The sequence below is a fragment of the Vicia villosa genome, linkage group LG3, assembly GCF_029867415.1.
Source record: "Vicia villosa cultivar HV-30 ecotype Madison, WI linkage group LG3, Vvil1.0, whole genome shotgun sequence".
NCBI classification, from domain to species: Eukaryota; Viridiplantae; Streptophyta; class Magnoliopsida; order Fabales; family Fabaceae; genus Vicia; species Vicia villosa.
Genome location: NC_081182.1, coordinates 181847423 through 181860339, shown reverse-complemented (window position 1 = coordinate 181860339; position 12917 = coordinate 181847423). Strand labels below are relative to the sequence as shown.

Here is a 12917-nt window from a genome sequence, read left to right as displayed (position 1 = left end):
TGAATGCATGCATCAACCATAACATGCTCATCACCCACATACATCAATTAATGTCATAATCATCAATAAAATACATATTTCATACCAATAATACATGTATAATAAACACCAGTTATAACCACAACAACATACAGGTAAAACGTTCATTAGTGTACCTATAAACATATTCCACCACAACAAATAACATCGGTGTTTTAAAAATAATTCAGGCCACAACTCAAAACACCATTTAAGTATATAAATTATTTGATTAGCTTCACTGTGCTCGAAACGGCACCAAAATCCGGTTTACGGTTTAAAAGTTACACCTCTTTAAAACTTTTCAAAGTGGACAGTCGCAACAACTAACAGCACGCGGCGCCACACACGGTTCGCGGCGCGGAACGAATAGGAACAACGCCTTCGCGGCGCAAACAAGGTTTCGCGGCGCGGAACGAGAAGAAACTACGCCTTCGCGGCGCGGCCATACCCTCGCGGCGCGTACTGAGCACAACAAAACTTCCTGGCCTTCTGCCACGCAGTTCGCGGCGCCAACTCCTGGACGCGGCGCGAACTGGCGATTTCCTGCGCTCCGAATAGCAGAAAACAGCCTGCGATTTCGTCCCCCTTTCACCGAATCACTACCAAACCAATCTCATTCCAACCAGATTTCGCATACAGTGAAATAGCACATATTATAACACATTTATAATACATTCAAACATCCAATTATCACCAATACATGATCAATATAATCATTATGCATCAATCCTCCCAAAACCTAACAATTCTACAACCTAAGCATAACCCAATTGATCCGAATAACATGATCAAATCCTATCCTACCACCTATAATCCCATAATAGAAGATAAACGGAAGAGTCCCCCCTTACCTGAAGGTTGATTCTTCGTTCTTCCTCGGTCGCACTTCTCCGCTCCTCTTCTCTTTTCACGTTCAGACTTCTTTTCCCAAAATGCTGTAACCTTCTCTATTCCACAACTCCTCCTATTTTATTAAAATTGAAATAAAATTGTTTTACTTAGTAATAGGGCCTACTAATGCACCCCCTTCCTTACTAACCACAACTCAAGCCCAATTGTTTAATTCCTCATAATTCAATTAATTTAATTAAATTAAATTATGAAAATAAGTGGAGTGTTACAACTCTCCCCCACTAAATAGTTTTCGTCCTCGAAAACATACCTTAGGCAAATAACTCTGGATAGGAATCCTTCATCTGACTTTCCAGTTCCCAAGTCACATTCCCACCTGCTGGTCCTCCCCAAGCTACTCTGACCAACGCTATCTCCTTGCCACGCAATTGTTTCACCTTTCGATCTTCAATCCTCATAGGCAAGGTCTCAACTGTCAGATTATCTTTTACCTGTACATCATCGACTTGGATCACATGAGATGGATCAGCAATGTACTTCCTCAACTGTGATACGTGGAATACGTCATGCAAATTCGCCAGCGTCGGTGGCAACGCAATACGATACGCCACTTCTCCCACCCTCTCCGAAATTTGAAACGGACCAATGAATCGCGGAGTCAACTTCCTTGATTTCAGTGCTCTACCAACACCAGTTGTAGGAGTCACCCTCAAGAACACATGATCTCCTTCTTGAAATTCAAGTGTCCTTCTTCTTTTATCATGATAACTCTTTTGCCGACTCTGAGAAGTCTTCATCTTCTCCTGGATCATCTTGATCCTTTCTGTTGTCTCCTGAACAATTTCCGGTCCAATCACGGCACTTTCGCCAGATTCATACCAACATAAAGGCGTTCTACACCTCCGACCATACAAAGCTTCAAACGGAGCCATACCAATACTCGAGTGAAAACTATTATTGTAAGTAAATTCGATCAAGGGTAGATAACTATCCCAAGCACCGCCCTTTTCCAACACACAAGCACGCAACAAATCTTCTAGTGATTGAATAGTTCTTTCTGTCTGTCCATCTGTCTGCGGATGATAAGCAGAACTCAATCTCAGCTTAGTACCCAAAGCCTTCTGCAAACTTTCCCAGAATCTGGATGTAAACCTTGGATCTCTATCCGACACAATACTCGAAGGAATACCATGTAAACTCACTATCCTGTCAATATACAATTGAGCCAGCTTCTCCATTGGGTAATCCATTCTCATTGGTATAAAATGGGCAGACTTTGTCAACCTGTCTACAATAACCCAAATAGCTTCACAATTCTTCACCGTCCTCGGCAAACCGGAAACAAAATCCATAGATATACTATCCCACTTCCATTCCGGAATAAATAACGGCTGCATAGCTCCATACGGTTTCTGATGCTCAATCTTCGACTTCTGGCAAGTCAGACAAGCATAGACAAATTCAGCTATTTCCTTTTTCATTCCAGGCCACCAAAACAGCTTCTTTAAGTCGTGATACATCTTGGTAGCACCAGGATGAATACTCAATCCGCTACGATGTCCTTCTTCAAGAATACTCTTCCTCAATTCGGCAATATCAGGAACACAAACACGATTACCAAACCTTATTATACCATTCTCGTCGATTCTGAATTCACCTCCTTTATCTTGATTAATCAGAGCCAACTTATCAACTAACTCTACATCAGTCTTCTGACCTTCTCGGATTTCCTCCAGAATACTATTAGTCAGCTTCAGCATACCCAATTTAACACTGGTAGGAGTGTCTTCACATACCAAACTCAAATCTCGGAATTGCTCAATTAAATCCAATTCTCTCACCATAAGCATAGACATATGCAAGGACTTCCTACTCAATGCATCGGCAACAACATTTGCTTTACCCGGATGATAATTCAGTTCAAAATCATAATCCTTGAGGAATTCTAACCATCTTCTTTGTCTCATATTCAACTCTTTTTGGTCAAAGAGGTACTTCAAACTCTTGTGATCACTAAATACTTCAAACCTTGAACCATATAGGTAATGCCTCCACAACTTCAACACAAATACCACTGCTGCCAACTCTAAGTCATGAGTCGGATAGTTTCTCTCATGCACCTTGAGTTGCCTCGACGCATAAGCGACTACCTGTTGATTCTGCATTAGTACACCTCCTAATCCTGACAACGAAGCATCACAATACACAACAAAAGACTCCGCCGGATTCGGCAAAATCAAGATCGGCGCACTAGTCAACCTCTTCTTCAACTCTTGGAATCCTTCTTCACATTTCGAATCCCAAACAAACGTTTGACCCTTCCTAGTCAACTTAGTTAACGGTAATGCTAACTTTGAAAAACCTTCAATGAACTTTCTATAGTAACCCGCCAGACCAAGGAAACTACGGATTTCGGAAACTGACCTCGGAGCTTCCCACTGAGACACTGCTTCTACTTTCGTTGGGTCAACGGCAATACCATCCTTAGAAATTACATGCCCAAGAAAGCTCACTTCGTTTAACCAGAACTCACACTTTGACAGTTTCGCGTAAAGTTTCTTTTCCTTCAATAGTTCCAATACCACCCTAAGATGATCCGCATGCTCTTTTTCATTCTTAGAATATATTAAAATATCATCAATGAATACTACTACGAACTGATCCAGAAAAGGATGGAAGATTCTATTCATATACTCCATGAAAACCCCCGGCGCATTGGTTACTCCAAATGGCATCACTGTATATTCGTAATGACCATACCTCGTTCTAAATGCCGTTTTCTGAATATCGTCCGTCTTCACCCGAATCTGATGATATCCCGACCTCAAGTCAATTTTGCTGAACACACATGCTCCAACTAGTTGATCCATCAAGTCATCAATCCTCGGCAAGGGATACCGATTCTTGATAGTAACCTTGTTGAGTTGTCTGTAATCCACACACAACCTCATTGAACCTTCTTTCTTCTTCACTAGCAACACCGGTGCACCCCACGGTGACACACTAGGACGAATGAATTCTTTTTCCAGTAACTCTTCCAGTTGACTCTTCAATTCTGCTAATTCAGATGCCGACATACGATACGGCGCCATCGACACAGGACTAGTCCCAGGGACTAACTCAATAGCAAACTCTACCTCCCTCTCTGGCGGTAACTCTCTTACATCTTCTGGAAAGACTTCTGGAAATTCACATACTACTGGTAAATCGCTACTCACTGCTTTCTTCTTCACTTCCATGGATGCAATCAACATAAACACGGCATCTCCGTCCTTCATTGCTTTATCCACTTGTCTAGCCGTCATCTCTAAGTCCTCAACAATGACGTCTTCAGAGAAAATAACCGTTTTCGTGAAACAGTTGATATGAACCCGATTAAATTGCAACCAATTCATACCCAAGATAACATCAAGTTGTTCCAACGGAAGGCACACTAAGTCCATTCCGAATTCTCTACCAAAAATATCAATTGGACAGTTCAAACAGGCAAACGAAGTAGTCACTGAACCCGACGCAGGAGTGTCAATGATCATACTTCCATGAATATCAGATATTTCCAAGTTCAGACGTTTAGCACAATCCAATGAAATAAACGAGTGAGTTGCTCCAGTATCTATTATTGCAATTAAAGGAGTGCCATGGATAAAACACGTACCTTTAATCAACCGATCATCTGGAGTAGTCTCTGAACCAGATAAGGCGAATACCTTACCACCAGCTTGATTCTTCCTCGGCTTAGGACACTTAGGACTGATATGACCTTCTTCCCCGCAGTTGAAACAAGTTACAGTGTTCCCTTTGCACTCAATAGCAATGTGACCTGCCTTCCCACATCTATAGCACTTCTTTTCCTCACTCTTGCATTCGTGAATGCGATGTCCAGGTTCTCCACACTTGAAGCACTTGATAGGGGCACTAGAGTCTCCCCCACTAGGCTTCTTCCAACCTCCAGCCTTCTGGTTACCCTTACCATACGGCTTACCACGATCCATATGCTTTTTCCCTTTCCTGTCGACTAACTCGCGAGAGTGCGACGACTTCAGCTTAATATTGTCCTCTTCAAAGATTCGGCTGCAGTCAACCAAATCGACAAACCTGCGAATCCTCTGGTATCTGATACCCTGTTTAATCTCATCGCGGAGACCATTCTCAAACTTAACACACTTCGAGAATTCACTAGCCTCATCATTATTGTAGTGGACATAATACTTTGCTAGCTCCACAAACCTAGACGCATACTCTGGCACAGTCATGTTACCTTGTGTCAGCTCCAAAAATTCAATCTCCTTCCTGCCTCTAACATCCTCAGGAAAGTACCTCCGCAAGAATTCTCTCTTGAACACAGCCCAAGTGATTGCAACACCTGCAGCTTGCAGTTCGTCCCTACTAGCCATCCACCAATCATCAGCTTCCTCAGACAGCATGTGAGTCCCATATCTCACCTTCAGATTTTCGTCACAATCAATCACCCGGAAGATCCTTTCAATCTCTTTCAACCACTTCTGGGCGCCTTCGGGATCGTGAGTGCCTTTGAACAACGGAGGGTTGTTCCTCTGAAAACTATTCAGCTGCCTGTCAGCACCAATTCCAGCTCCATTGGCATTCCCTCCCAGCACACCAGCAATCATGCCCAGAGCCTCAGCGATAGCATCATCGTTTCTTCCTCCTCTTCCGGCCATTGTTCTGCTAAATATCAAACAATATCTATTAGAACAAGAAGTATCGACAGTGTCAACCTTACACTAATCGCATACGAGGGATTAACCGACACTAAGACTCTGACTCAAACGACCGACAATGCTCTGATACCACTATTGTAACACCCTTCTAATACCCCGCATAAATAATAAATAATAATCAGAGTAAACATGAAAAAGGGCATTACAACTTCCAAATAATTTAACAATAGTACTCATGTCATGCCATAAAAGAGAACGTCAATCGAATTTATTCAGAGCATCATGTTTAACACAGCGGAATTATCTTTAACATCTGAATAACAAACAGCCAAGTCACAGACTTAAGGCGTTAACATAAAATCCATCCAAAACAAAAGTTTAACAAGTAACTCTAAACGACGCCCCCAGTGTTACACGACCAGAGCATGACACGGACCCAACTGACTCTAACGAACTACTTGACGAGCTAATCCTCACCAAGTACGAGAGCTACTCCTTAATCTGAAAAATAACAACAGTAAGGGTGAGTCTCATTCACATTTAACTAATGTTATAAGATATAGATAATAAAATATCATTTCACATGCAATTCACCCAATTACAGTTATGATCAGATTCAAAACATACAATCAGTAAGCAACCAACCAATTTAACACATATTATAACATTGGACAATCTTCCATTCATGTTATAACATCAAAACAGTCTAATGCAATGCAACTACATGCATGTGGTACCAAAATCTGGGATAACCCAACTCACCGACCCACCATCGTCAAGGATACGGCAACACCCACTCACTAATTCCACACAATGGGAATTAGCTACTACTGATCCACCATCTTCAAGGACCAGCCACAAATGATTATGAATGCATGCATCAACCATAACATGCTCATCACCCACATACATCAATTAATGTCATAATCATCAATAAAATACATATTTCATACCAATAATACATGTATAATAAACACCAGTTATAACCACAACAACATACAGGTAAAACGTTCATTAGTGTACCTATAAACATATTCCACCACAACAAATAACATCGGTGTTTTAAAAATAATTCAGGCCACAACTCAAAACACCATTTAAGTATATAAATTATTTGATTAGCTTCACTGTGCTCGAAACGGCACCAAAATCCGGTTTACGGTTTAAAAGTTACACCTCTTTAAAACTTTTCAAAGTGGACAGTCGCAACAACTAACAGCACGCGGCGCCACACACGGTTCGCGGCGCGGAACGAATAGGAACAACGCCTTCGCGGCGCAAACAAGGTTTCGCGGCGCGGAACGAGAAGAAACTACGCCTTCGCGGCGCGGCCATACCCTCGCGGCGCGTACTGAGCACAACAAAACTTCCTGGCCTTCTGCCACGCAGTTCGCGGCGCCAACTCCTGGACGCGGCGCGAACTGGCGATTTCCTGCGCTCCGAATAGCAGAAAACAGCCTGCGATTTCGTCCCCCTTTCACCGAATCACTACCAAACCAATCTCATTCCAACCAGATTTCGCATACAGTGAAATAGCACATATTATAACACATTTATAATACATTCAAACATCCAATTATCACCAATACATGATCAATATAATCATTATGCATCAATCCTCCCAAAACCTAACAATTCTACAACCTAAGCATAACCCAATTGATCCGAATAACATGATCAAATCCTATCCTACCACCTATAATCCCATAATAGAAGATAAACGGAAGAGTCCCCCCTTACCTGAAGGTTGATTCTTCGTTCTTCCTCGGTCGCACTTCTCCGCTCCTCTTCTCTTTTCACGTTCAGACTTCTTTTCCCAAAATGCTGTAACCTTCTCTATTCCACAACTCCTCCTATTTTATTAAAATTGAAATAAAATTGTTTTACTTAGTAATAGGGCCTACTAATGCACCCCCTTCCTTACTAACCACAACTCAAGCCCAATTGTTTAATTCCTCATAATTCAATTAATTTAATTAAATTAAATTATGAAAATAAGTGGAGTGTTACACAGTCAGCATCCTCTAGAGCTTGATCAACATAAGTTGGCTCGATAAGAGATACTAGACCAAATTGACATTCTGCATTGTTCTTAAGGAATGATATGATTCTGATAGGATCTTCTTTCTTCCCAAGAATAACATCTTCTGAGTGAGCAGAGTTGAGTCTGGAAGATCTTTTGATAGTAGGCTCTTCAGAAATTCTGAGATTTTCTAATGAAGCAGCAACTTGATCTTCTGACTCCTTGCTTCTGGGTTCTTTAGCTTCTGAGATAGAGACTTCAATATCTGCAAAATTCTCAAACTGCTTTGGTTTTTCAAGACCAAGCTTATCATTAAATCTGATATTGATTGATTCTTCAACAATCAATGTTTCAGTATTGTATACTCTGTAGCCTTTAGAGTGTTCAGAATATCCAAGAAGGAAACACTTCTGTGCCTTAGAATCAAACTTACTCAGATGATCTTTAGTGTCCAGAATATAACATATACATCCAAAAGGATGAAAATAAGAAATGTTGGACTTTCTGTTCTTCCACAATTCATAAGGAGTCTTATTAAGAATAGGTCTTATAGAGATTCTATTCTGAATATAACATGCAGTATTTATTGCTTCTGCCCAGAAATGCTTAAACATATTGGTCTCGTTGATCGTGGTTCTGGCCATTTCTTGTAGAGTCCTATTCTTTTGCTCTACAACTCCATTTTGCTGTGGAGTTCTAGGGCAAGAGAAATCATGGACAATAACATTTTATTTGAAATAAATCTCAAAGAATCTGTTCTCAAATTCACCACCATGATCACTTCTGACCTTTGTGATTTTACACTCTTTCTCAAATTGGATCTGAGTGCAGAGGTCAAAGAATATTGTATGAGACTCATCCTTGTGTTTCAAGAACTTTACCCATGTCCATCGGCTATAATCATCTACGATGACTAATCCATATTTTTCCCTCTGACGATGCTGTTTTGACTGGGCCAAACAGATCAATGTGCAGAAGTTCTGGCGGCCTAGAGGAAGAAACAACATTCTTATATTTGACTGCAGGTTTAGAAAACTTCCCTTTTTGACATGCTTCACAAAGAGCATCTGATTTATTTTTCAGATTAGGGAGTCCTCTGACCAGATTTAGTTTGTTAATCAGAGAAATATTTCTCAAACTAGCATGGCCTAATCTAATGTGCCATGCCCATTCCTCTTCGCTAACAGGCATAAGACAAGTTACCTTCTGATTCTTAAGATCTAGAAGATCAATCTTGTAAATGTTGTTCTTTCTCTTTCCTGTAAATAGGATTGAGCCATCCTTCTGACTTACAGCTTTGCAAGACTTTTGATTAAAGATTATGTCATAACCATTGTCACTTAATTGACTTATGAACAATAAGTTATGAGCTAATCCATATACAAGAAGTACATTAGTTATGGAAGGAAATTTACCAATACTTATGGTTCCAGAGCCAATAATCGTGCCCTTCTGATTCCCTATAAACTTGACTTCTCTAGCGGACTTAAGCACCAGGTCTTGGAACATAGACCTTTTTCCCATCATGTGCCGCGAGCACCCAGAGTCCAGGTACCGTGACATGTTTTGCTTTTTCTTCTTTTTATCTTCTCCTTAGGTACCCACATTTTCCTGGGTCCTTTCTTGTTAGTTTTCCTCAAGTTTTGATTGAACTTGGGTTTAGCATGATAAATAATAGGAGGAACAACATGATATTCCTTAGATTGAGCAACATGATATTTTCTATTCTGTGTCACATGCTTCTTAGTGTGTGTAACGTGAAAACTTTTAGCATGTGATGTGAGCCTAATATCATGGGAGTGGCCATACTTGAACTGATCATACAATGGCTTGTATGTGATTTCATATCATTTACAGATTCAAGTTTGTATGGGGTTTCACCCTCATAACCAATGCCAACTCTCTTGTTTCCACAAACAACATATATCATAGAGGCAAGTTGACTTCTTACAATACCTCTAGATAAGAACTTCCTGAAACTCAAGTCATATTCTTTAAGAATATTGTTCAGGCTTTGAATAGATTTTTCTGAACCAGAAGATGACTCAGCATCTTTGGATAGTTTTAAAACTTTTTGTTTGAGTTCAGAATTTTCTAATTCAAGCTTCTTAGTTTCAGATGCAAAGAGCTTTCTCAGCCTTTTGTATTTGATACTAAGCTTAGCCTTGATTTCAAGAATTTCAGCTAAACTGGAAGCTAGCTCATCTCTAGATAGTTCAAAAAATACCTCTTTAGAATCAGATTCTGATCCAACATCCACAGTAGCCATCAGCACTATGTTGGCTTGCTCGTCTTTAGAGTCTGATTCTGATTCTGATGAATCTGAATCATCCTAAGTTGCCATAATACTTTTCTTCTTCTAGAACTTCTTCTTGGGTTTCTCCCTCTGAAGCTTTGGACATTCACTCTTGTAATGACCTGTCTCCTTGCACTCAAAACACGTGACCTTCTTTTTGTCAGATCTTCTGATTCCAGAAGATTCTCCTCTTTCAGGCTTTTTAGAACTTCTGAAGTTCTTGAATTTCCTTTGCTTACTCTTCCAGAGTTGGTTTACCCTTCTAGAGATCATGGACAATCCGTCTTCATCTTCTTTTGATTTTGACTCTTCAGAATCTTCTTCCTTCGCTTGAAAAACGTTAGTGCATTTTTTATTCAAAGATTTTAAAGCAATAGACTTACCTTTCTTTTGAGGTTCATTAGCATCCAGCTCTATTTCATGACTCCTCAAAGCACTGATCAGCTCTTCCAAAGATACTTCATTCAGATTCTTTGCAATCTTGAATGTAGTCACCATTGGGCCCCATCTTCTGGGCAAGCTTCTGATGCTCTTCTTGACATGATCAGCCTTTATATATCCCTTGTCAAGTAATCTTAATCCAGCAGTTAGAGTTTGAAATCTTGAGAACATTATTTCAATGTTTTCATCATCCTCCATCTTGAAGGCTTCATACTTCTGGATCAATGCAAGAGCTTTTGTCTATTTGAATTGGGCATTTCCTTCGTGAGTCATCTTTAATGATTCAAAGATGTCATGGGCAATTTCCCTGTTTGATATCTTCTCATATTCAGAATGAGAAATAGCATTCAGCAGAATAGTCCTTTACTTATGATGATTTTTAAATTGTTTCTTTTGATCATCACTCATTTTTTATCTTGACATCTTTGCTCCACTAGCATTTACTGGATGTTTGTAACCATCCACAAGCAAGTCCCATAAATCACCATCTAGACCAAGAAAGTAACTTTCCAATCTGTCTTTCCAGTATTCAAAATTTTCTCCATCAAATACTGGTGGTCTAGAATATCCATTTCCATTGTTGTGTTGATCATTTGAAGTAGATGTAGAAGTGGATGTAACAATATCAACCATATTGACTTTGTGTTTTTCTCCCTGAATCTTTTTCTAACATAGTTAAGTGCTTGCACCTAGAACCGGTGCTCTGATGCCAATTGAAGGATAGAAAAACACTTAGAAATGGGGGGTTTGAATAAGTGTAACTTTAAAAACTCTTACGATAAAAAAAATGAACACAATATTTTTATCCTGGTTCGTTGTTAATGAAACTACTCCAGTCCACCCCCTTAGAATGATTTACCTCAACTGAGGATTTAATCCACTAATCAATCTTGATTACAATGGTTATCCACTTAGAAACACTCTAAGCCTTGTAGAGTATACTGATCACACCTTGATCACTCTAGGAAAACAACACTTAAAAACTTCTAGAGTCTATTGATCATAACTTCATCACTCTAGGAACCTTTTACGAATCAATATAAAATAAATGTTTACAAGAGTATTGAAATGCTTCTTAGAAAGCTATAATCATACCTGTGATATTTCTCTAAGTTCTAAACTTAATTATACTAAGAAATTACAATGAAAGTGAGGTTGAAGATGAAGTTCGTTTGAATTAGTTTCAGCAATGTTTCAGTAAGTTTGCAAGAGTTGTAGTTTGCTTCTGATCAGAACTTCACTATATATAGGCATTTGAGAAGATGAACGTTGTAATGAATTTAATGCGTTGCGTGTCTGGAAAGATTTGCATTTAATGTTTTCACTGTTTTGTCAACTACCTCAAGCCATGCTTTTCTATGCTTTTACTGACTTTTCCTTTTGTAGCTTCTAACGTTCCTTTTGTCAGTCAGAGATAGACTTCGTAGCCTGTCATCTAGTACTAACTTCTATTCTCAGATTTTGTGAATAAAACATTTGAATAATCAGAATCAGAGTTACAGCTTGGTGCAGAGCATCTTCTTGTCTTTTGACTTTGAAGAGCTTTAGCGTGATAAGATAAGAACTTCAGTGCTTCTGCTTCTGATTTCAAGTTCTTCTGATGCTTCATAGACCATGTTCTAATTCTGCTTGACCATCTTCTGATGTCTTGCGAGAGCATGTTCTGATGTTGCAATCCTGAACCTTCTGAGTCACTGCTTCTTAGCGCTGAATTTTCACACTCCTTCGGTATTTCCTGAAATGGAAAATGCATAGGATTAGAGTACCACATTGTCTTATACAAAATTCATATACATTTTTATCATCAAAAAAAGAATATTGATCAAAACAAATCTTGTTCTAACAACTCCCTCTATTTATAGATTTAGGTTAGCTTGCTCTCTAAGCCAATGCTCAAAACTATAAAAGCCCAAAATACCTATTTTGGAACTAAATCAAATCTAATTTATTTTAGACCTAAATCAAATCTATCTAATTTAGATCTAAATCAAATTTGTATGTAACAAACTGTTTCCACACTTCTAAATCAAATCAAATCTTTTCGACACAAGGAATTACAATTTAACACACCACCTAATTCATTGTGTCTAAGCTATCTATGCTCATCATAGCTCTTAGTCTTAAGAAGACTTCGACTTGCACTCCTTTCGTCATGTTTCACAAACCCAACTGGTTGTTTAACATAAACTTCTTCGTCTAAGGGTCCATTTAGGAATGCACACTTCACGTTCATCTGACATACGTGCCATATTTTTATTTCTGCTAGACCTAAAACAAACTTGATTGTTTCGATCCTGGTAACAGGTACAAACACTTCATCAAAGTCTATTCCTTCATTCAGAAGAAATCCTTTTGCCACAAGCGTTGCCTTGTGTCGAGTCACTTGCCCTTTGGGATTACACTTCACCCTGTATACCAACTTCACATCAATTTACTTCTTGCCTTAAGGCAATTCGAAAAGTGACCAAGTGTTGTTATCTTCGATGGAATTTAATTCACCATTCATAGCTTTCACCCACTTTGAATAGTTCAATGTCTCAGCTGCATTGACAGGTTTGACATATGCGTAGAAAGCGTAATATACTAGCTCAATTTTATCATTGAC

At 39.3% G+C, this 12917-nt stretch overlaps 1 protein-coding gene across 1 annotated transcript; it reads right to left on the bottom strand.

Annotated features, from left to right (window-relative positions):
* Nucleotides 1–3866: 3866 nt before the first annotated feature.
* LOC131656981 (uncharacterized) lies at nt 3867–4904 on the bottom strand (the record flags this gene model as incomplete). Its single annotated transcript, XM_058926513.1, has 1 exon — nt 3867–4904. A coding segment is annotated over exon 1 (999 nt), but the record flags the coding sequence as incomplete, so codon positions are not given.
* Nucleotides 4905–12917: the final 8013 nt, after the last annotated feature.